Here is a 25,796-nt window from a genome sequence, read left to right as displayed (position 1 = left end):
GTGCGTTAAAGTGTTACAGGTTCCCCAGTAGCTACCATGTGTTTTTGCTATGAGCGAGCCTTAAGAAAACAGACATACATTCCAGAAGATAAACATGCTTAACACCACACAATGTCTGAAGAAGTTAAGAAAAGTTTTTTGTTTCATTAACACTACATTAATACACGTCACTCTCACATCATTTAGATGTAACCTACTGCTGACCACAATAAAACACTTTGCCGTTTGATCACGACCAGCCTCCGAATTCACCCCTGTATGACCCAAGCTGTTTTTACACAAAAGGACCTTCTACACCCCCAGGGGAGCTTGAGCTTTACTATCTTCATGACCCTTGAGTTCAAAGGCTAAATAACCCATCTGTCTTTTCCAAAGACACTGGTCCTCTCTTTACAAGTTAACCACACTAAAGAGTTCAAAAGGCTCTTTCTGACCATTGTTTCACTGTTTGAGTTTCATACTGTCTGATCACTATCAGATTCGAATGCACCCCCACTTGCAGTTCTGTCCCATTCAGGAAAGCCAACAGCAATATAATCTCAGTTGCAAATTCAATTAAATAGCCAAATCATAGTAACATTACTCTATTTTTCTAATCCATGTTAACACAGAAGCTTTCTTCAAATTTGTATAATTTTGGCACTTCCTTTGTTTGGAGCCAGTCTATGTTTATTGTTTCTTTACAATCAGAATCAAACTTTTACAAAACCATCATTTGCAAATCTCTTTAAGGTGAGAGCTTCAGTTTCTTGTCTCACTATTATTTATCAGAACTGTTCATACAATATAAAGACATTTAGCATGTCATCAATTTCATTAACACTGTTTGAAAGCTTATTCTTCTATCAAATGGTTAATCTGCATACTGCTTAGTATCATCATTATTCCTCAGTCCCACTTATCTCCACTGCTTCACAGAAATCACAATATTACTCGTATCTCAGTCCTTAAATTCCACAGACAGCTATCATAGCCGCTTGCACCTTCAAATCTTTTATAAAATATGGCAATCTATTCTTCAATACCATTGTTTTCCTAACATTAATACAATAAAGCACATTCACATCATAATACTGACATATAGACTTTTCCTATTCTGCTTAATGCAACATTCCTTATCTTTATATCATGTTAATCCCTGTTAATCATACTCAATGCCTTATTTTTATCTAAAAACTCACTTTTCAGACCATTTCAACTTAATTTAACTTTCTTTTCGCTCTGCTTCATCTAACCAGTTCAAGCAACATTGTTTGCTTACAATCCAACAATTCTCAATCCAACATTTCCATCAGGAAAAACATTCTACCTTTCGCTACATTCCAGTTCCTTCTCTTTCATCTTCAATTCAACAATTCTTCTTTTATTCTACCTGCTTCTTCAGTTCAACAATTCTGTCTGTTCACAGTTTTACACACGCTGAACACGATCACAAAAACCCTTTTGTTACAATTATCCGTTCCCCAATTTCTTACATGCATTTCTGGCCATAATTCTTTTTTCCATTTTACAGAACACCGGTGTATAAAAAAAAATATTATTCAGTTTACTGTGAGATGACCCCGTGCCGACTGATCTCTATTTCCCAGGATTTACAAAATTGACGCGCGTCTATAATCTGTGAGACGTCTCTCTTTACAGATGCGACTTTTCACCCAAAATCGCCAGGAGCTGAAACAATTATGGCTTTTTAGATTAATATCTGATTAATCCCGACTGATAATCTTTACCGGTCTTTGCCCAAAATAGTTCAACCAATCAACTTGAAACCACTTGATCTGATCTGCAGATCTGTTAGTTTCACAAAACGAGTGTTCTAAGCCCACATACAAATCAGGTTATAGTACTATAGTACCATGGAAATAGACCTCAGCCGCCCTGGTTCACTCACAGTTATAACAAAAATTAGCCCCACAAAACAAAAATAATTTGATTGTCTTCTTTACCTGAGAAGCATCTGCCACCAGTTCTTTTTCTTAATTCCAGTGGAGTTACCCACTGGCCCTGATGCGATCGGCCCCATCTCTCTTAAGTCTACGAGGTAGGGCTGGATTCTACTTTTAGGTCCAGGTTGATCAATCACCGTTCGCTCAGGTCCAGTTGGGCACTTCCAAGGAATCCCACTTCTGACACCAATTGTTGTGGCAAAAACAATATTTAACAAACCAGCATTCCCAGGCAAAAAAGACGTCAAGATTCAAATTGTATTTAAAAGAAAAAGATACATTTATTCTTGCAAGAATAGTCCCCAGTCTAGCCACACAGGCCAGCTGCAGGGTGGGGTGAAGCCCCCACCCTTACAGACCAGTTTGCAGAGCAGAGTGAGACCCAGATAAAGCTTGGCTGGTAGTTTTTATGATGTTCTCATCAAAGCATTCTTTACCACCCATCCCAAAGGGCAGGAACTAAGGCCCCCCTATGGCTGCCTCAACCCCTCCCTAGCCTGGGGTCTTCTCAGTGTCACACACACAGCTGTATCAACGTTACAACATAGAGCTCAGAATACAGAACACATGGCATTCATATATTATCATTGAGAAAACAAAATAAGAAAAGATTAAAATAGCTACTACATCCACAAAAGCGGTTTTATGTTCTTCAACGCTGTTAAACCAAGCATTCGGTTTTTCTTGTTCTTCAGGTGGAATCATAGAAACCACCACACCATGAAGATGACTTGCTTCTTTAAACAGGCTTGATATATTTTCGAGATGTGACCGTATACCTTCAGCACTATCAGCACTTTGCATTAGGTGGCTAATCTCTCTAATTGCACCTTTAATTTTTCTTATTTTTGTTTGACGTTCTTCTTGGAGCTTTCCCAATTTATATTCAAAAGCCTTAGGTGTCAATGATATTTTCCTTTTCTCATTCAACCTGGTATCACTCATCTCCATTTTATGTTGCAAGATACAAAAAAAGATCACAAAAAATATCTGCTAATGACACAATAACACAGCACACTTGGATTACATTTCCCCTCAGAAACAAGATACGATGCATTGGTCTTTTGTTTCCCTCTAAATTATCCACAAAAGCTAAACTAAACTCAACCCTAGTCTTCTGTGCATACTAGCGGTGGGTATTTATGTACATCTATACTGATAGTCTTGAACCAGACTAACCGTATTGGGACCAGAACTACGGCGGCACTCCCAAGCGCAATGCTTCACCCGCTTGACGCACGAACCAAAATACTACAAAGGGTAATAAAACAAACAAACCAGTACGATCACCTTATGTGAAAGTACCGCTGAGCCTAGCAGGGAATACAATCATTTATTGACCAGCATTTCTCATTGTTTACAGTGTACTTAAATACAACGTCTGTAGTAATCAAAAATAAGCATCGGTTGTAACAGAAAATTTGTGAATGAAATAAGTTTTACACGAGACAAATGCGCGTTCACGTCTATCGCTTACAACCTTGAACGATATCAAACATCCAACGTTAACCAACAATACGTTTGAATCTGCGCTTCGCAAAAAAAGTTTCTGTTGACTTAATATTGCGGCGTATATTATCTCAAAAACCAAACAAACGCCGCAGCAGGCTGAGACATGAGGGTTTACACTGAAGACGCGTCACGCTAAATCATTGCACATGATGGAATTGTAGTGGCGATTTGTCCTCGACTTAAACCAAACAAGAAATCAAAAAATAAAATAAACAAACTCAAAATCAAACAGCCACTGAGGCACCTAAAGATCGCATCTTACGCAGGGCACAAGTCCAATGTCCAGGCAAGCATATCGTTCATGCAGTTTATTTCCATTTGAGCAAGCATACAAACAAATGGCGTCTGCAGACTCTCTCTTACCCTGGCCACTGAGGCCTGGTAAAAAACCAACAACCTTTCCCAGTGCCTGCCTGTCCTAGGTGTAGCCACCAATATATACACACAAACAGGTGCTCAGTACTATCAAAATAAAAGTCCCCAAAGAAAACTAAAATTAACGAAAATAATAACATTCACATTCTGTATCTACATCAATAAAATAATCATGCAAATGATTTAAAGTGAAACAATATAAAGTAATTTAATTATTAACTTAATTACAAAGCAAGGAAATAGCTCCAACATTCCAGCCCCTAATTGTGGAATGTGTAAACCCACAATTACTTTTCTTCCTGTAACGGAGCTATTATCTAGCTATGCCCCAGATATAATACATAAATTCTTCTGATCTTCTTCCCGTTGCTGTCTAGAAAAGAAACAAAACAGTAGAAAAATAGAAGAGAAGAAGGAAAAGAAAGAATATATGTCCATGATGCTACACTGTGGCCTCCAGAAGCAGACAGATCTTCGTTATAGGTCTCTCCAAGACACTGGTCTTAGTTTGGAGGAGCACAGAGCGAACCAGTCCTTTGGAGTCTGACTTAACACTCAGAACTCGGCCCATCATCCAGGATCCTCTCGGCGCCGTGGCAACAGCAATGATGACAATATCCACAGGAGAGAAACTTCTTCTTGGTACAGCCCATTTTTGTCTTTCCTGCATTAGAAGCAAGTATTCAAACGTCCATCTTTTCCAAAAAAGTTTGGCAATGTACTGTACTTGCTTCCATCTTCTCCTGATATACATGTCACTCTGTGCGAAGAGTCCTGGTGGAAGGATGGGTTTTCCTTTTAGTAGAAGAATATGGTTTGGTGTGAGGGCCTCAAGGTCATTAGGGTCATCGGAGACCTTTGTAATGGGTCTGTCGTTTAGTATTGCCTCTACCTCACAAAACAGCGTCTGCAGGCCTTCATCACCCAAAACCTGCTGCCCAAGAACCGAGGTGAGTATACTTCTTACTGAGCGGATCAGACGCTCCCAAACACCACCTTGATGTGAGGCTGTAGGTGTATTAAAGTTCCACTTAATCCCATCTTGAATCAAAGCACCTTGGATTTTTGCATTATTCAAAGCGGCAAGACTTTGCTTTAACTCTTTGTTTGCTCCAATGAAATTCGTGCCATTGTCTGACCTTAGGCTGAACACCGGACCTCTTCTACAAATGAATCTCCGCAGAGCATTAATGCAGGAATCCGTATCTAAAGAGTATGCCACTTCCAGGTGTATTGCCCGACTGGTCAAACAGGTGAAAAGCACTCCATACCTTTTTAGAGAGCTTCTTCCTCTTTTAACTTCTATGGGGCCAAAATAATCCACTCCCACATCTGTAAAAGGAGCCTTGTCAGGCATAACCCTCTCTTCTGGTAAGTCTGCCATCTTCTGCTCTCCGAGTTTTCCTCTGTAACGTCTACATGTCGTACATTCGGCAATTATTTTTCTTGCAGCAGAGTTGGCATTGATTATCCAATATTTCTGTCGGAGCTTACTCAACATGTGGTTTCTACCAGCGTGTCCAAGTTGTTGATGGAGATGACGTAAGATCAGCTGGGAAACATGCAAATCTTTGGAAAGGATAACAGGATGTTTAATCTCTGATGGTAACGTAGACTTTTGTAAGCGACCCCCGACTCTGAGAATGTCACCTTCCAGTATAGGATCCAACTTGTACACTGAACTGTCCTTGGGGACATTAACCAAGCCATTCTTCAGGGTGGCAATTTCACTCTTAAACCTGTGTTTTTGAACAAAACGAAGGATTGCCTTTTCTGCTTCTTCATAACTTTCTGGAGTTAAAGATTTCCCTCCAAGAGTGGCTTTGAAGCTCTGAAGTTTCTGTTCAACAAACCCTTTGACTCCTATGTCTCTGTCACTTTCAGAAGATTTTAACTCTTCTCTCTTTTGGCTCAGGAGCAAAAGAACTCTTTTAAGCTGGAGAAACCAGGCAACAGATGTGTTAAGCTTCCTCCAAGATGAGAAATAATTAATGAGATAGTCTGTGGGATCTTCTGAGCGTTTGACAATAGCATTCACAGCTACTTCTCTTTTGACCTCTGGGTCCTCAGATGGAATCACAGCTATATTCACATCAGTGATTGGCCACTCCTTCTCTGGCAAAGAGAGGAACTCTGGACCTTTAATCCATTTCTGGTGTGTGAGAAATTCCTCTTCCTCTCTTGATCTTAGAGCCCACATATTTCCACTGGTCAACGTCTGTGGCTTCTCTAATAACCGAAACCCTGTTTGCGACAAAGGTATAGAAACGTCTAGTTTCATTGCAGATATACTTGAGGCTGGTTGTACTATCTGTCCAAAACACTGACCTCTCCAGCGGCCACTGTAACTCTTTCTGAAGCATTCTGTCCATTCGGACGGCCAGAACTGCTGCTGCGAGCTCCAGACGAGGAATGGTGACTTGCTTCAGAGGCGTAACTCTAGTCTTTCCCACAAGAAATGAAACATGTATTTTATCTTCAACTTTCAGTCTCAGGTAAGACACCGTACCATATCCGACTTGACTGGCATCTGAAAAGTTGTGAATTTGTGCTGTTACAGATGTTTCAAAATCAGAAGGTTTAATGCAGCGATCCACCTGGAATCCAATCATTTTTTGGAGATCCGTTAGCCAATCAGACCATTGTTTAGAGAAGGAAGGGGGTATTTGTTAATCCCACTTCAAGTTTCTTCTACAGAGCTCCTGTAACATTAACTTAGCTGACATGATAAAAGGACCCAAAAAACCCAATGGATCGTACAGTGAGCTGACCACCGACAAAATACCTCTCCTGGTATGTGGCCGTTCCTGTACCGAAGTCCTGAACCCAAACTTGTCCGACTCAACACACCATTGCAGACCAAGCGCTCTTTCAATAGGAAGCTGGTCCGTGTCTAAATCCAGTTCCTTCGTTTCTGTTGCTCTGATGTTACTTGGGATTGACGTCAACACAGAGCGGCTATTAGTCACCCATTTTCTGAGACTAAATCCACCTTTGTCACAGAGCACAGTCAAGTCCTTTGCAATTTGAATTGCATCTCTTTCTGATGCTATGGACTTCAGGCAGTCGTCCACATAAAAGTTATGAAGAACTGTACTGATCACTTCATCTGGAAAATCCAATGCATTGTCCTCTGCAGTTCTTCTCAAGGCATAATTTGCACAACTTGGGGACGATACAGCTCCAAACAAGTGTACCTTCATTCGATGTTCTACTGGTTTTTGATCAGTATCGCCATTAGGCCACCAAAGAAAGCGAAGAAAGTTCACGTGTTTATCAGGCACCTGTACTTGATAAAACATGGCATGGATGTCAGACATGACAGCAACACGTTCTTTCCTGAACCGAATGAGAACCCCAATAAGAGAGTTGGTGAGATCTGGACCCTGCAAGAGCTGACAGTTTAGTGATGTTCCTTTGTATGTAGCTCCACAGTCAAACACAACCCTCAGCTTTCCTTTACTGGGGTGATGTACTCCGTGATGGGGGATGTACCAGACCTTTCCATCCGCTTGTTCCAGTTGGTCAACGGGTACCACTTCAGCATAGCCCTGCACCAACATATCACCGATAAATGAGGTGTACTCCTCCTTAAACTTATAGTTCCTCTCAAACTTCCTCTTCAAACCTTGGAGGCGCTGTTCAGCAACACAGCGATTATTTGGGAAGACAGGATCTTTTTCTCTAAAAGGTAAGTCAATGCAATAATGTCCGTTTTTCAGTTCTGCTGTACTACTCACAATCTTCATGAATTTAACGTCCTCTCTTGACATCTCCAATCGCTCCTCTGATGTTCTTTCATTAAAATCATGGTTATATTGTTTAATGAGCATTTCCTCCAGATATTCCACTGAAATGTGATTGGTTGTAACAACAGAGCAGTCAGTCTTTCCTCCATTGCTGCCTCCACCACGAAGTGGTCCATTAATTATCCAGCCAACTCTTGTTCGAACTGCATATGGTCCTTCACCTTGACTATTAACCACCTCCCAGGGTTCCATCACTTTTGCTGCATCAGTTCCAATGAGCAGATCAACGTTTGAATCCACATCATGAAGGTTTATGTTCCCCAAGTAAGACCATTTAGCCACATCCTCTTGTCGTGGAATGTTCAACTTTGACACTGGCATAATCTTTTGAGTCAAAACATTAGGCAACTCAATAAAATCATTAGTATCCATACCAGACACTTCCAAACCAGACAAAACATTAGTACTCACAATTTTCTTTTGACCCATTGTCCTTAATAAAATGTTTGCTGGTTTTCCTCTTAGACCAAGTCTCCTTGCCAAATCAACAGTGCAGAAAGTACCTGAACTCCCGGGATCCAGAAATGCTTAGGTCTGCAAAACTGTATTACTCGTCTGGCTTTTAACCTGAACTGCGACAATTGAGAAGACAGTATCATCCTCTTCACCGGCCCCTATATGACCACATGTCTGTTGTCCAGTTGACACACTTGGTGGAAGGCCCACAGACTCCTGTGCTTCTTTGAATGATGTACCCGTTCTCTCAATATGAAGGACTGATGGGTGCTTCAGGTGACACACACTACAATCCAAGCGACTCCTACAGTCTTTGCTTGTGTGACCAATTCTTAAGCAACCAAAACAAATTCCATTTTCCTTTATGAAACTTATCTTGTCCCGGTGCATCTTCAACTTAAACCGTGAGCATTTATCCAGAGCGTGATTGTTCTGTTGGCAGAATAAACAACATTTAAGATTACTTTGCGCAGAGGATGACTTGATCTTATCACCAATGTAGATCTTATCTCCTTCTTTTACTGAACTGACACTGGTTGCAAAAGTGCTTCCAGTTCTCCTCTGTTTTGCATGGCCAGCATTGGAGGCTTTAGTATAGCTGGTAGGTTGACATTCCTGTATATCACCAAACAGAGGGTCAGAGACAATTCTTACTTCTTTCTCAACAAAGGTCACGAGGTCAGTAAATACAGCCCTGTTTCCACTTTGCTCCTGCAGATCACATGCAATGTTTCTCCATTTTTCTCTTAGTTTATAAGGCAATTTCATCACAAGGCTTCTGAGATTGGATGGCATGTCCAACTCATTCATATACATGACTTGCTGTGTTAAATTGGAACAATCTCGAAGAAACAGAGAAAATGATTGTAGTGCTTTCACATCCTCTGGCTTAATGAGAGGCCATGTAAGAATTTTGTCCATATAAGCAGAGGCGATCTTGTGCTCATTGCCAAAATGTTCTGCGAGAAGGGATTTAGCTCTTTGGTATCCCTGCTGAGGAGGCAAGTGCTGACAACTTTTCACCAGGTCTCTTGGCTGACCCCTGGTGTACTGCTCCAGAAAGTTCAAGCAATCACTCATATTATTAGTCTTTTCTTCTACACAACAAATAAAGGTTTGAAACTGAAGAGGGTCACCATCGAACACAGGAATACTTCTCGTTGGCAAAGCAGATGCTAAATTTTGCTGAACCAACAGTGTGGTAATATCATTCTGTCGTTGCATAATGCTCACAATATCATTCTGGGTGTTATCACTGCGTGCTGAGTTAAGATAGGATTGCAGTCCTATTTGTTGAGCATCATTAACCATTTGTGTCCTCTGTGTTTGGGTGTCACTTGTTGTAAGTCTGGTGTCTGATTGTTTCATTTCCACCTTTTTAGGCCTGACAATCTGAGCCTGTAACTCAGGGTGATATTTACTGTGAATATTCTTTTTGTCGCTGTGTCCTGGAATGAAATGATCAGCGAGCGGATTCAGGCGGCCTGTCCTTTGTTTGTTCCTTTCATAATAGGAGTTCATTCCGTCAGATCCTTTCGAACCACATTTTGAATTCATTTTCAGCACACGAAGTTTAGCATTGGCTGCAGCAAGGTCGGCTTCCAGTACCAACTGTTCCTTCTCCTTCCTTAAATCCTCTTCTTTGGCTTCTAACAAGTGTTTCCTCTTTAATGCAGTCATGTGTTCCATAAGTGCTGCCTTATCAGCTTCGGCTTTTATCCTTGCAGATGAAGTTGAGGATATTCTTGATACTTCAGAGTGTAATCTAGAATTATTCTCCTTTGCAAATGAGATGTTAGATGCACTGTCTTCAGGGTTAATCCCATCAGAAATTACACTTTGGTTATCAGGATGTTCGGCATCAATATCAACTGGTTGTACATATGGGTGAGCAGCCTCAGACAACCAGCACTTTACTTCCTCAGTGAAATCACAGAACATGGTCATCTTTGTATGAAAATACTTATTTTGTCTTTGAACTTCACTTTCTGGCAAATTCAAATTCAAAAAGGATTCATGCGTGTCATTAGCTTCCTCATAACACTTAATGCATTTTCCCAACTGAGATTGCACAGAGTTCACATTGTCAGTGGATTCCATCAAGACCCGTATTTGTTCCATGTACTTCTTAGCCTGCTTGCATTTCAAAGACCTCTTTTCTTGGCACGTTTTTACAAAAAATGCCAACCCTTTCTCTGTGAACTTGACGCTTCGTTTTACAGAGTGCGTAGGCAGAACGTCACTCTTCACTCTTGATGTGCTAGATTGTTGCGACATTGTTGCTTTGTTCTCCAATCCCTTAAGTCCAGCTCAATTTTCACACAATTTGTTTGCCATAGCATGAAGAAACATCATTTGTTGCATTAGGTCGTTTCAATGACATAGCTTTTCTATGAATGAATGACGTAAATGTTTCTGTTGAGGTATTGCGCAACCGCGCTACACATCTTCCAAAGTCCCTCAAAACCTTTAAGACTTCCAATATTCAACCTCATGCAGTGAAAAATGAATCCAACGCTCCAATAGCTAGGCCGTCTTCCAATACAGCTTCAAAGAAAACATTTTTCACATACCGACTGTTGAACAGCTTCCTGTGATGTCCGTAGGCCACCGTCTTCCAGACAACGACGTGTTTTTCAACAACATACTCCACAATCCTCTTTCATGTAAGTAATCCAAACTTCCACAAAGTCCATCGACATGAATGTCCACATAAAGGTGGGTTTTTTACTTTATGTAGTGGCGATTTGTCCTCGACTTAAACCAAACAAGAAATCAAAAAAAAATAAATAAACAAACTCAAAATCAAACAGCCACTGAGGCACCTAAAGATCGCATCTTACGCAGGGCACAATAAGTCCAATGTCCAGGCAAGCATATCGTTCATGCGGTTTATTTCCATTTGACCAAGCATACAAACAAATGGCGTCTGCAGCCTCTCTCTTACCCTGGCCACTGAGGCCTGGTAAAAAACCAACAACCTTTCCCAGTGCCTGCCTGTCCTAGGTGTAGCCACCAATATATACACACAAACAGGTGCTCAGTACTATCAAAATAAAAGTCCCCAAAGAAAACTAAAATTAACGAAAATAATAACATTCACATTCTGTATCTACATCAATAAAATAATCATGCAAATTATTTAAAGTGAAACAATATAAAGTAATTTAATTATTAACTTAATTACAAAGCAAGGAAATAGCTCCAACAGGAATGTCTTTATTGCTCTCTTTCACAAGCTTAGAAAACATTAACACTTACGTTGATTGATGTACTTCATAAACCGTGCAAAGATACCTCAGACAGTGCGTTAATTGACGTTGGTGATGTTGGTGACGTTGGTGACGGTCAACAGAAAGTTTCTCCCCATGCTCACCCTGCAGCCATAATCCATACAACCCGCCATGTCCCACAGGTGAACATACACGCTAATATATACTCACCACACCCCCTCACGGTGCCATAGTTACCAATGACGTCACACCGCACGTGCACATACACAACAGTATAGAAGGAAAGAAGAAATATGACAAAAGACTAATCAAACCCAATGTATGGCTCCTACAGTAGGTGGCGCTCATGTAAAGCAGAAATGCAGCACTATACAGGGCTCTAGACTGAGAGTAAGTGGTCACATTTTGCAAACTTTTTTGAGAGAACTTTTTTTTTCTGCCGGTGCAAGAGAGCTGCCATTTCTGCCGCATACGAGAAACATCACACGGCAAACGAAAGCAGAATGAAACCCCGCTACTCGTCTGAGCTGCGCAGCGCAAACAGTTTATCCGCTCGGAGCAATACTAGACAGCGGTTTACTTGTGGGCCGATCTCGATCACGCAGCAACATTACTACACAGCGCTGGCAGATCCATTGAGAAAGCATTTTAAAGAGATCACCCAAAAAGAAAAATTAGCCCATGATTTACTCCCCCTCAAGTCATGCTAGGTGTGTATGACCTTCTTTCAGTCGAATACAATCAGAGATATATTAAAAAATGTCCTGGTTCCCCATAATGCACTTATAATGGCAGTGAGTTACTGTTTCTGTTTTGAAGTTGTAATAAATATTGGAGATCAAATGATTATGAACTCTTCTGATAAATCTTCTTCTGATAAATTCCCAGAAAAAAAACACCTCCGGAGGGACAACGCAAAGAGAGCTCGCAAGACGGAGAAGGAGAGAAAGGCGAAGATCACCCACTGAGGCTCGACTCCCTAAGAACGGACGGATTCATCGTACTCAGCAGTTAATTAAAATTATCGAACCAGTTGAGCGATTAAATAGGAAAATAATACACAGTGCAAACTGAAATAAAGTGCTCAAATGAGGATGTTGAATTTGCAAGACAAGCTCAAATTACTTAAAGCCTAATTTGAGCTTGGCCTACGAACTTATGGTTCATTGTCAGGTGTTGTGTGTGTCTGTGTATGTGAACTCAATATGTTTAGACTGTTAGGACCACATGTATTTTTAAAAGGAGCTGTGAACATCATTCGCCTTAGACCTTGAAAATGTGCGAAACTAGAGAAAGGTCAAAAGGGTTGCGATAGTCAAACTTACTGTCAGGGTTCTGCCCTGGCAGCTTTGTCTGTGTCTTTGTTTCATGTCTCTATGTTTGTGTTGTGCTTCAACATATGGCTCTGTCTTTGTTTGTGTTGGCCATGTGCTCCTTTGCTCCTGCCTCCTTGTTTCCCAGAACCACACCCTCTTGTCTAGTTAAGTCCTCGTTTACCTGAGTGTGTTCTCCTGTTCCTTGTCTGAGTGTGCTCACCTGTTCCTCTTGTGTTTATTTGTAGAAGTTTCTTTTTTTCTTTAGCTCTGCCATCGGTCCTGTCTGTCTTGTCTCCTGTGTCTGTAGTTCCAGTCCTGTCCTGCTAGCAGAGCGTCCCTGGCTGCTTACACTCTTAGCTTTGGAGCAAGCCTGGTGCTGAGCCTGAGATCCCTGAGTGCTTTGCCTGTTGTACTTGAAGTTCCTGTCTGGCTATTGCTGGTATTCTCAGGTCTCATTCTGCTCTGCCATTACTTCTCTCCAGCCTACAGTCATCTTGTGCTAGTTACAACTGCTACTCGGTTAGTTACAACGGCTGTCATTGTGTCTCATCCCTGCCTATTGTCTGGACTGTTCACCTCTCCCACCACATCTTGTCATCTGTCTACTGTTTGTCAATGAACATGTTAACACTCATTCTGCATTTGAGCCCTCCTTCATAGACCCGTGACACTTACCAAATAAAGCTTTTGTCTATGTGCTGCATAGAATAGGTGTAAAAAGAAAATGGATATTTTGAATATGTGCTTCTGCAAGCCTATGTTAATGAAGGACTAGGATAAGTCCAAAGTTTGACCTTTAAGGGAATTGGCTGTAGTAGAATAACAGCCCATTGTTAGAAGGCGGCCTGGACCAGGGTTAGTATAAAAAGCCTTGGAGAGGTTTTTTTCGGGGCCACATTTCGGGTCTTTTACGTATTTGTTATTTTTACCTTTGTTTTTTTCCCCTTTGTATTATTCTGAATCTTTTTTAATAAAGCGAAATCATGTTGTGGTGATTCGTAAAACTTTTTAAACAAGTCTAAGAGTATTTTTTTCCTATCAATATTTCATGATTTTTTGTAATTAAATATTAATATTAGCAAACACCTAGTTCATTCAAATTCAATATTGAACTGGTTAGAGGCACCACGAGGACCCTGAATCGACATCCTTAATCTAAAGGTAAGGGCAATATTTGATTGCAGCAGATTATGGGTATGTTTGAGAATGATTTATAGGTTACAGTGGGATAAAAATACAATACAGTGCATCTATCCATGATAAAAGTGCTCCACACTTCTCCAGGGGGTTAATAAAGATATTCTGAAGTTTAGCGATGCGTAAGAAAAATATCAATATTTAAAACTTTATAGAGTAAAATAACTAGCTTCCGGCCAAACAGACATACGGATTTGACTTAAGTCAAAGCACAACTTATGCGAGTAATGTGACGTACTGCTGATATTTATGCTACGCCATTTCTGACGTCGTAAGTTGCGCTTTAGGCGCAAGTAGACTGCGTATGGCCGAAAGCTAGAATTTTACTTAATTTACTTTACACAAACTCATCGCTTTGCTTCAGAAGGCCTTTATTAACCCTCCAGAGCCGTGGAGCACTCAATGTGACAGAACCTCCCCCTCCGCAAGGCGCGGCCTCGCGCCATATTCCATCAACAGGATGTGAGGGTGGGCGCCCTGGTGGCTGACGAGGGTGTGGCTTACCCAGAGCAGGAAGCCTCCAGGCTGGAGCCGGCACTTCAGGGGAACAGGGCAGAGCCGGCAGTTCAAGGGAACAGGGCGTAGCCGGTAGTTCAGGGGAACAGGGCGTAGCCGGCAGTTCAGGGGAACGGCGTAGCCGGTAGTTCAGGGGAACAGGGTGGAGCCGGCAAATCGGGGGAACAGGGCGTAGCCGGTAGTTCAGGGGACACAGGGCGTAGCCGGCAGTTCAGGGGAACAGGGCGTAGCCAGTAGTTCAGGGGAACAGGACGTAGCCGGCAGTTCAGGGGAACGGCGTAGCCGGTTCATGGGAACGGCGTAGCCGGCAGTTCAGGGGAACAGGGCAGAGCCGGCAGTTCAGGGCTGAGCATCTCAGGGACAGCTGCCGTGGACAGGCTGACTCATGCGCGCCATCCTGTCGGAAGATTCAGGCTCGACAGGCATGACGTGAAGAATCTCAGGCTCAGCAGGCATGACACGAAGAAGCTCAGGCTTGGCAGGGATGATGAGAAGAACAGGACGGAGCCGGCAGTTCAGGGGCTCAGGGCGGAGCCGGCAGTTCAAGGGAACAGGGCGTAGCCGGCAGTTCAGGGGCTCAGGGCGGAGCCGGCAGTTCAAGGGAACAGGGCGTAGCCGGCAGTTCAAGGGAACAAGGCGGAGCCCGCAGTTCAAGGGAACAGGGCAGAGTTGGCAGTTCAGGGGCTCAGGGCGGAGCCGGCAGTTCAAGGGAACAAGGCGGAGCCCGCAGTTCAAGGGAACAGGGCAGAGTTGGCAGTTCAAGGGAACAGGGCGTAGCCGGGAGTTCAGGGGAACAGAACAGAGCTGGCAAATCGGGGCTGAGCGTTTTAGGGACAGCTTCCGTACTGTGGGCTTGCGGGGCTCCTCATCCACAAAGCCCACAGTAAATGATGAGCAGCTCACAAAAGGGCAAAGTCCAAATACTGCACAAGAGTGCAGTGAGGGGTATTGGCAGGCATGAGGTAGTAAATCGATTCATCAAGTCCATGGCGAAACATGTTTTTCAAGACCTTGTCACCAAAATCCACCCCATGGGAAAGCCCACAAAACTCCTCCACGTAGTCCTCAATCGGGCGGTCATTTTGGCTGAGACGGAAGAGACGGATTGCTGGGTCCATATTGGTCCGGTCTCTACTGCTGGATCCTTAATGGGTCTGTTGTTGTGTTCCGTAGTGGCTAAAGCAGAGGAGGAAGCATGATCCAAGTATGCAATAGTTATTTATTAAATAAACTCAAAAGTTCACATAGATAGACACAGGAACAGGAACAACCAGACAAATATCAACGACAACAGACTGAAACACAGGGCTTAAATACACAGCACAGATCAGGGGAAACGAGACACAGCTGGGACAAACAAATTCATAATGACAAATTAACAAGACACACCTGTGAACAATGACCAGAGCATAAACAAATGACAAGACACATGGCAGGATCACATGACAAACGGAATCACATGACAAGACAAAAGGCTTGTTCGACTTGAACCGGCGCTGGACAGACCGATCAGTGAATGACATCAAAGTACCACGAGAGTGATTTGAGAGCAGACGGGTCCGTATTCTTTTGAATCGCTCTCGCGGTACTTTGATGTCAACGACAAGAAACAAAACCCAAACAGTGACAATTTCAAACTCTTTTGAGTATAGTCATTTTATATTTATCTTATGTAAAGGTTATTTGTTTCTATAGGTTTATTAAAATGTGAAAGCTTATCTAAAATTTAAAATTAGAATTCATTTAGAATAATTTGACACTATTAACCAATAAATACTGCACACTAAAAGCTGCACAGATAAATTTGCTAACCCCACAAATGGACCTATCTATGTAAACGATTTAGAAAAAGTTCCATCGATTCAGACTTTATGGGCCCTATCTTGCACCCAGCGCAATTTACTTTGTACACCGACGCATGTATCATTCCTATTTTGCACCCGACACACAGCGGACTTTTCCCTCCACAGACGCACGTCGGTAAATTAGGGAATGAACTTGCGCTCCCGGGGCAGTTCAGTGAACAGAGGAGGTGTGTTCTGGCGCAAACGTTCCCTGGTGATATTCTGCAGGTTCAGAAAACAATTCCGCCACAGACCAGGAAAAACCTAGTTACTCAGATAAAAGCTTGTTGAACAGAGTCTGATTACTGGACTAATTATAAAATATAGTTATCTTTCACGTCTTATTTTAGTATTACATTAAGCATCATATAGTATTGGGTGTCTCAATATGTGTGTGTGTGTGTATGCCAGTTCATCTCACTATTGACTAGGTGGAGGGATGGAGGGTCTCGTAAGGGCAGGAGGAGGGATGGAGGGTCTCATAAGGGCAGGTGGAGGGATGGAGGGTCTCGTAAGGGCAGGAGGAGGGATGGAGGGTCTCTTAAGGGCAGGAGGAGGGATGGAGGGTCTCATAAGGGCAGGTGGATGGAGGGTCTCGTAAGGGCAGGTGGAGGGATGGAGGGTCTCGTAAGGGCAGGTGGAGGGATGGAGGGTCTCGTAAGGGCCGGTGGAGGGATGGAGGGTCTCGTAAGGGCCGGTGGTGGGATGGAGGGTCTCGTAAGGGCAGGTGGAGGGATGGAGGGTCTCGTAAGGGCAGGAGGAGGGATGGAGGATCTCGTAAGGGCAGGTGGAGGGATGGAGGATCTCGTAAGGGCAGGTGGAGGGATGGAGGGTCTCGTAAGGGCAGGTGGAGGGATGGAGGGTCTCGTAAGGGCAGGAGGAGGGATGGAGGGTCTCGTAAGGGCCGGTGGTGGGATGGAGGGTCTCGTAAGGGCAGGTGGAGGGATGGAGGGTCTCGTAAGGGCAGGAGGAGGGATGGAGGATCTCGTAAGGGCAGGTGGAGGGATGGAGGATCTCGTAAGGGCAGGTGGAGGGATGGAGGGTCTCGTAAGGGCAGGTGGAGGGATGGAGGGTCTCGTAAGGGCCGGTGGAGGGATGGAGGGTCTCGTAAGGGCAGGTGGAGGGATGGAGGGTCTCGTAAGGGCAGGAGGAGGGATGGAGGATCTCGTAAGGGCAGGTGGAGGGATGGAGGATCTCGTAAGGGCAGGTGGAGGGATGGAGGGTCTCGTAAGGGCAGGTGGAGGGATGGAGGGTCTTGTAAGGGCAGGAGGAGGGATGGAGGATCTCGTAAGGGCCGGTGGAGGGATGGAGGATCTCGTAAGGGCAGGAGGAGGGATGGAGGGTCTCGTAAGGGCCGGTGGAGGGATGGAGGGTCTTGTAAGGGCAGGAGGAAGGATGGAGGGTCTCGTAAGGGCAGGGGGAGGGATGGAGGGTCTTGTAAGGGCAGGAGGAAGGATGGAGGGTCTCGTAAGGGCCGGTGGAGGGATGGAGGGTCTTGTAAGGGCAGGAGGAAGGATGGAGGGTCTCGTAAGGGCCGGTGGAGGGATGGAGGATCTCGTAAGGGCAGGGGGAGGGATGGAGGGTCTCGTAAGGGCAGGAGGAGGATCTCGTAAGGGCAGGAGGAGGGATGGAGGGTCTCGTAAGGGCAGGAGGAGGGATGGAGGGTCTCGTAAGGGCAGGAGGAGGGATGGAGGGTCTCGTAAGGGCAGGAGGAGGGATGGAGGATCTCGTAAGGGCAGGAGGAGGGATGGAGGGTCTTGTAAGGGCAGGAGGAGGGATGGAGGGTCTCGTAAGGGCAGGAGGAGGGATGGAGGGTCTCGTAAGGGCAGGAGGAGGGATGGAGGGTCTCGTAAGGGCCGGTGGAGGGATGGAGGATCTCGTAAGGGCAGGAGGAGGGATGGAGGGTCTCGTAAGGGCAGGTGGAGGGATGGAGGGTCTCGTAAGGGCAGGTGGAGGGATGGAGGTTCTCATAAGGGCAGGTGGAGGGATGGAGGGTCTCGTAAGGGCAGGTGGAGGGATGGAGGGTCTCGTAAGGGCAGGTGGAGGGATGGAGGGTCTCGTAAGGGCAGGTGGAGGGATGGAGGATCTCGTAAGGGCAGGTGGAGGGATGGAGGGTCTCGTAAGGGCAGGTGGAGGGATGGAGGATCTCGTAAGGGCAGGAGGAGGGATGGAGGGTCTCGTAAGGGCAGGTGGAGGGATGGAGGGTCTCGTAAGGGCAGGTGGAGGGATGGAGGATCTCGTAAGGGCAGGTGGAGGGATGGAGGGTCTCGTAAGGGCAGGTGGAGGGATGGAGGGTCTCGTAAGGGCAGGAGGAGGGATGGAGGATCTCGTAAGGGCAGGTGGAGGGATGGAGGATCTCGTAAGGGCAGGAGGAGGGATGGAGGGTCTCGTAAGGGCAGGTGGAGGGATGGAGGATCTCGTAAGGGCAGGAGGAGGGATGGAGGGTCTCGTAAGGGCCGGTGGAGGGATGGAGGGTCTCGTAAGGGCAGGTGGAGGGATGGAGGGTCTCGTAAGGGCAGGAGGAGGGATGGAGGGTCTCGTAAGGGCAGGTGGAGGGATGGAGGATCTCGTAAGGGCAGGAGGAGGGATGGAGGGTCTCGTAAGGGCCGGTGGAGGGATGGAGGGTCTCGTAAGGGCCGGTGGAGGGATGGAGGATCTCGTAAGGGCAGGAGGAGGGATGGAGGGTCTCGTAAGGGCAGGTGGAGGGATGGAGGGTCTCGTAAGGGCAGGTGGAGGGATGGAGGGACTCTCCATGGCACCATTTCCAGGATTCAGCTCTGGGCTCCTCATCCTCAGTGATGATGATATACCAGTCTGCAGAAATGTCAGAATCCTACAGAAATGCACAAAACATAATAAAAACAGACATGTTAACAGCACAATGCCATTACAAGTAACTAAATGATCTTACTTTTTATTTTTATGTAAGGTTTTCCTTTTATGAGCACAATAAACTTTTACATGTTGAGGTTGATGCTGATTTGTTAACTCACTTTATCCAACATAAGTGTTCCTCAATTTATCAACAGTACCAATGGACAAATAAAATATATAACGTATGTTTAGTTACTTTATCATAATATATAAGCAGTGTTGACAACATTACATTCTCCTACACAATAGGACACATACATCACTCACTCGGATGTCTATTTCATGTTGTGATGTGCTCGTCTGCGATACTTATCGACGATTGTCCTGCCAGATGTTAATAGACAACAGTAAATTCTCCTACACCCTCGGACACTGGGTAGTTGCGCCCCTGAATTTACATAAGCCGCGTCCCCGTGAACACGCAGGGTTGTTGTAGTCGAGCACATTTATGAGTCAACAGTGTGTTTTTACTAACCTTCAAAAAGTGACAACTTTAACATTCACAAATATCATGGAGTATTTTGAGCTAAAACTTCACACACACACATCAGAGATTTATTTTACATCTTGGGAAAAGGGCATTTTATCATCCCTTTAATCATTTTCAGTTTCTGCGCATGTAAAATGTTATTAGGCTTTTTTACTTTATAGTGATTCATGTAGTTATCATAAGATCAAACTAGATTAATTTGGTCATATTATGCTGCTGTAATTATTTATCTGTAGTGGTTTATGAGGATGAGTGTCATCATTAGTGATTGTTTTTGTGTTATTGATGTTTTATCCATGTCATAGTGTGAGAAATAACAGTATTGCCTTTCAATGGAGCAGTTTAATAGTCGTTAGTCATCTATCTGACTCAAATAATGTGTTTCTAACAGCAAACACTCAGAATAAAGTGAGATGATCTGCTGATGATCCTGAATGGCTTGTTGAATGAGTGTTGATAGTCTGAGGCTCATCAATATTAACAGATCTGCTGAAAACACTCTTTATTTCATGACAATAGTTCCTGTTTTCTCATTTATTATGCTGATGTCTTCAGATCTCCTGTAAATTGTCACTTAAAGCTCATTTCATTGGTGTCAGCAGACTGAGGGGATTTTAAATTTTATTTCTGTGTTTATGTTTATAAACTGTTTTTCTTACCATTATTTATATTTGGAAGAATTTCAATTATTTATATTATTTTCTATATTTCTAGATAGCTGGATTTATAATGAAGAATCAGAATATAATGTTAGGATTAGCAATAAAAAAATTTTTTTGAATTGGCATCAGTTACTGTACGATGAATAGATAGACAGACATAAATGCTTATGTAACAGGTTAAAGAATGACAAATATTTCTGCAACCTTCCATTTTCTATCTTGTGGGTATGTGAGTTTATTTCACCATAATCTTGTATTGTTCAGTCACTTCATGGTAGCTCACAGGTATTGGGAGAGTTGTTTGCTGTGTAAGTGCGCCCTCTATCGGATAGAGGCTGGCGGTGGTCATGTACTGACTTAAAGCGTTCGTTTCTCAGTCTGCATTCTACTGGACTGAGAGAGGTACGTGTTCACATCAGTGCAATGTAAACTTAAAATATATCGGTTGTGACTTTAGCTGTAGTGCACATGGTAACTTGTACGTGTATTATTGTATGATGAGTGCACATATTTAGTCGAGATGTGTCGAGAACTGCTGTTTTGAGTGCTTAAGGAATTGTTAATATGTTAACAAGTAAGTTAGCGCTCGCCATTCTGTCGTCTTGTGATGAACCCCACATGTTTCAGTTTTCCTTTTTCTTATGTTAGGCTGATTCTGAGTGGAGATAGAGCACACAGAGGGATTGAAATTGACCGGAGTTCTCCTTTAAGGAGTGGCAGAACAGTTGGGATACTGGAAACACAGGGCGACATCTCTATATATTACAGCAAGAGGTGGGTACAGGAAGGATAACATGAAATAAACAATAAAGAGGAGAATGTCTTGACAAGGCTAAGGGTAGGACATACTAGGCTTAATAAAACTTTGCACTTAATAAATAAACACCCTTCAGGAGTGTGTGAACATTGCCAAATAGAGGAGTCAGTCGAGCATGTAATTCTTCACTGTCAACATTTTTCTCGAGAGCGGGAAGTATAAAGGGAGGAAAGTAGAAAGTTGGAACAGGAAGAATTAAGTTTAAAAAATGTTTTTGATATTGAAGTACGGAAGTTATTCTGTTATTTGAGAGAAACTGGATTGATAAATAGAATTTAGGGGCAGGTAATATTATTAGAATTATTACTATTAGGCTTAGTGTTTTTTTTAATGTTTTTTTTTATTCAAGGGAAGGAAAGCTCTGGCCCACACTCCAACATAGTAGGTGGCGGTAATGCACCATAATCCTGGTTGCCACCCGCCATTAAACGTAACAAAGAAGAAGAAGAAGTTTCTCAGTCTGCATGCTTCTGGACTGAGAGAGGTACGTGTTCACATCAGTGCAATGTAAGCTTAAAATATACCGGTTGTGACTTTAGCTTTAGTGCACATGGTAACTTGTACGTGTATTGTATGATGAGTGCACATATTTAGTCGAGATGTGTCGAGAACTGCTGTTTTGAGTGCTGAAGGAATTGCTAACATAGCTAGCCTCGTGGTTTGTTTTGCTGTAAGTTAGCGCTCGCCATTCTGTCGTCTTGTGATGAAGCCCACATGTTTCAGTTTTCCTTTTTCTTATGTTAGGCTGATTCTGAGTGGAGATAATCCTGAACTGTTGCTCTCTTTGAAATTGTACTGGTATGTACTTCCAATACCAGGTTTAGAATATAATGTGTTCATTTTAGTTTTCTTGTATTTTTAATATAATACAGAGGTGGGTAGAGTAGCCTATCCAAAAACTGTACTCAAGTAAAAGTACAAGTACTTATAGAAATATTTACTCAAAGTAAAAGTAATAATCTTAATAGTTACTTGAGTAAGAGTAAAAAGTATCCAATGAGAAAACTACTCAAGTAGCTAGTTACTTTTGATCAGGCCTATATAGGATATCTAAATTATATCATGTTTTATATATATACCGTATATATATATATAAAAACATGATATTATTTAGATATTTTTAATTTAAATGACTATTATTATCATAATTAATTAGGCTATCTTTGGAACAAAAACAGAAGAGACAAACCTTATTTCTGCCATCTGTAGCCCGACAATCATTGCCTGTCCTTTGGTTTGTATAATAGTAACTTATACAACTACAGTTGGTAGATAGATAGATAGATTATGTCGAAATAAAGTGAATCTGCAGAGTTTTGCATTTAAAGGCATGTAAAGGGAAACATTGACACAGAAGAAAGAGTTAAAACTCTTCACATGTTCATGACCGCTACTGGACATCTGAACACAGACGACGATCAAACGCACATCGACGGATCTTCTTCTGTCTGTTCTCCAAAATGTAGCTAATCAAATGTATATTTCTGCAAGCATGTTTAAACTGGTTAACAGTGTCTTTACCGCGGGTGTTCATTTAATATGTGGACAACGGTAGCTTATTTATTGTATAAAGTAATGTATATGTCCAAAAAAACAGGTAATGTCATACTTTGAAGTAGTGCTATCATATTGTAATAATCTGTTTGGTTGTAAAATGTATTACGTGAATGAAATTAAATCGAATATCGTCCTGTGGAACGAATCGTCCTCAGCATACGAAGATGTTCAACTAATAAAGATCTTCATTGCTGGCAAAAATATGATGTATTTTCAGATTTGCTTTCACACTTGACTGTACTGTAGGTCCACGGCCACCTCATCCAACGCTCCTGATGTTCTTAAATCTTCCTGTACGACTCCGAGTCGAGTGTGAATTGAAAGCGCTTCAGACGATTCAGTGCGTGCAGGAAACTGAACAGATCATACACACTGATTCAAGAACCGCTTTAGACAGATCTGCCAACTTGTTTGATGAAGTCTTTGAACAGAATCGACTCAAAGGAGTGATTCACTTGTGAATTGAGCATCGCTCATGCCCAGAAAAAAGACACCGCGCGCTTGGAATAAACTACGCATGTATTGAATTAAAATAAAGTAACGAGTTGTACGTCGCTCAACGTAACGAAGTAGAAGTACAGTTTTTTTCATTAGAAATGTACTCGAGTTAAAGTAAAAGTACCCACATTTAAAAATATACTCAAGTAAATGTACTTCGTTACTACCCACCTCTGTGTATTTATTGATGTTCAATGGCACTGAACAGCCCAGATGTAAAGCATACACATTTTGCTTCATGCATGTTACTGTGTTAACTAGTGAAAGGAAGATGGTTTATTTCATGTTGCATAATGTTAATGTAAAACATTAAGGTTATCACCCATAGTTAATATCAGAAATAACACGCAATATGACACACAGCCTACACATGATATACTCAAGCCTAATGCGATATGTTCATTTTTAATGGTAATTTTTCTGTATATTATTTTCTGATTTTTGAATGCGATTAAATACTGAGTCTGCATTCTTCTTGACTGAGAGAGACTGATTCTGATTGAAGATCGTCAGTGTCCTGTCATCAGTGCACCAGAACACAACGCAGTAGTCGGCGAAGTGCAGACCGCGCCAGCTACACTTAGAAGTGCCATTTATTATAAAAACAAACTCAGTAATTTATACTTTTGATTTTGGCAGATCAGCTCCTCAAACTCTGGAATTCATCATCAGTGAAGCTCCTCCCACTGCAATCACATCATCAGTAAAGCTCCTCCCACTGCAATCACATCATCAGTGAAGCTCCTCCCACTGCAATCACATAATCAGTGAAGCTCCTCCCACTGCAATCACATAATCAGTGAAGCTCCTCCCACTGCAATCACATCACCAGTGAAGCTCCTCCCACTGCAATCACATAATCAGTGAAGCTCCTCCCACTGCAATCACATCACCAGTGAAGCTCCTCCCACTGCAATCACATAATCAGTGAAGCTCCTCCCACTACAATCACATCATCAGTGAAGCTCCTCCCACTGCAATCACATCATCAGTGAAGCTCCTCCCACAGTAATTCAGCAATAAATGCTGTAAATCCCCATCAGCTGCAAGTGAAGACGAGCATGAAAGCATCAGGAAGAGCTGAAATCTGCAGAGACTGAGTTTATTAAAGAGGACAGTGAGAACACGAGTGATCCAGAACCCTGCAGAATGAAACACACTGAAGATCCTGAAGAACAAAGAGGTTGGTGTTTATTCTTTATGGATTGAGATTATTCTCTTGTCTTCCCATCATGCTGAGAGTACCCTGACGATGTCACAATTTTAAGAGATGCTCTATTTAACATAACTAATAATAATTAAAAAAATAAACAATCCACTCCACTTGATAAACGCTTGTTATTTCTCACAGGGTTATTCACTTGAGCTTGTGTCACTTTCACATGCGCATGAATGGAAGTCTATGAAGGAAAAGTCTAGTGTGAACGCCCATTAATAATTAAAATTTTTTTTTTGTAAAATAAATATCAATCTCACAGTTAGTGACAAAACATGGCAGTATTTTATATTTTAATGTTAATATCATGTTAGATAATTGTGTCATTGATCAAATATATTTAATAGTTCTTGCTAAATAAACATGGGATTCGTGCCTATAATGGTTTAAAAATAATAATTGGAAGATAAATTTACCTCATTCATGGAAAGTTTCAAGGACATATAATCCATCCATCCATCTTCTTCCGCTTATCCGGGGCCGGGTCGCGGGGGCAGCAGTCTAAGCAGAGATGCCCAGACTTCCCTCTCCCTATACACTTCCTCTAGCTCTTCCGGGGGGACACCCAGGCCAGCCGGAAGACATAGTCTCTCCAGCGTAGACATAGTCCCTCCCTTCCCAGGAAGGCGTCCAGGAGGCATCCGGAACAGATGCCCGAGCCACCTCAGCTGACCCCTCTCGATGCGGAGGAGCAGCGGCTCTACTCTGAGCTCCTCCCGAGTGACCGAGCTCCTCACCCTATCTCTAAGGGATCGCCCAGCCACCCTGCGGAGAAAGCTCATTTCGGCCGCCTGTATCCGGGATCTTGTCCTTTCGGTCATGACCCAAAGCTCATGAGCATAGGTGAGAGTAGGAACGTAGATTGACCAGTAAATCGAGAGCTTCGCCTTGCGGCTCAGCTCTTTCTTCACCACGACAGACCGGTACATCGACCGCATTCCTGCAGCAGCTGCACCGATCCGTCTGTCAATCTCCCGTTCCATCCTTCCCTCACTCATGAATAGGGCTGCAACAACTAATCGATAATAATCGATTATGAAAATCGTTGTCAACGAATGTCATTATTGATTAGTTGGTCTGCTCACGTGACGTGGAGATATTTGAGTATATAAAAAACATTTAGTTGAGCGCAGAGCGGCGCCTCGCCGGACTGGACAAAAGCGAAACGAACTCCGCGAGCGAGCCACACACTGCACGAGAGAGACCGAGCGTGTGTGCACGCAACTGTGTCTGCACGGGAGCGACAGTGCGCGAGAGAGACAGAGTGTGTTTGCGCGAGTGTGCGCAGAGAGAACGAGTGTGTCCGAGAGCGCACAATAGAGTGTGTCTGCGCGCAAGTGTGTTTGTGCGCGAGCGACAGTGCGCGCAGAGAGACCGAGTGTGTCTGCGCGCAAGAGAGAGAGTGTGCCCGAGCATTTGTAAATTGGTAAATAGTAATATATAATTACTATATAAGAGACATGGAAGTTTGATAAATG

The 25,796-nt window shown here is 43.1% G+C and overlaps 1 protein-coding gene across 5 annotated transcripts in view; it reads left to right on the top strand.

Annotated features, from left to right (window-relative positions):
• LOC307006210 (uncharacterized protein) overlaps nt 1-25,796 on the top strand; it is a 140,452-nt gene that overhangs the window by 101,993 nt on the left and 12,663 nt on the right. Inside the window, exons 1-3 of one of the 5 annotated variants that reach the window (XM_079626964.1) lie at nt 21,473-21,531; nt 21,792-21,845; nt 23,742-24,285. The exons of 2 other annotated variants lie outside the window; for them this stretch is intronic. In XM_079626964.1, the coding sequence (XP_079483090.1) occupies nt 24,252-24,285 (34 nt within the window). In that variant the 5' untranslated portion in view covers nt 21,473-21,531; nt 21,792-21,845; nt 23,742-24,251. Of the gene's footprint in view, nt 1-21,467; nt 21,532-21,791; nt 21,846-23,741; nt 24,286-25,796 lie in introns of those variants that run through there. 2 more of the 5 variants (XM_079626963.1, XM_079626965.1) reach the window with 2 other exon arrangements.

Source organism: Phoxinus phoxinus (assembly GCF_949152265.1).
Source record: "Phoxinus phoxinus genome assembly, chromosome: 1".
Taxonomy (NCBI): Eukaryota; Metazoa; Chordata; class Actinopteri; order Cypriniformes; family Leuciscidae; genus Phoxinus; species Phoxinus phoxinus.
The sequence above is the reverse complement of the archived record's forward strand: the minus strand, read 5'-3'. Positions and strand labels throughout refer to the sequence as shown.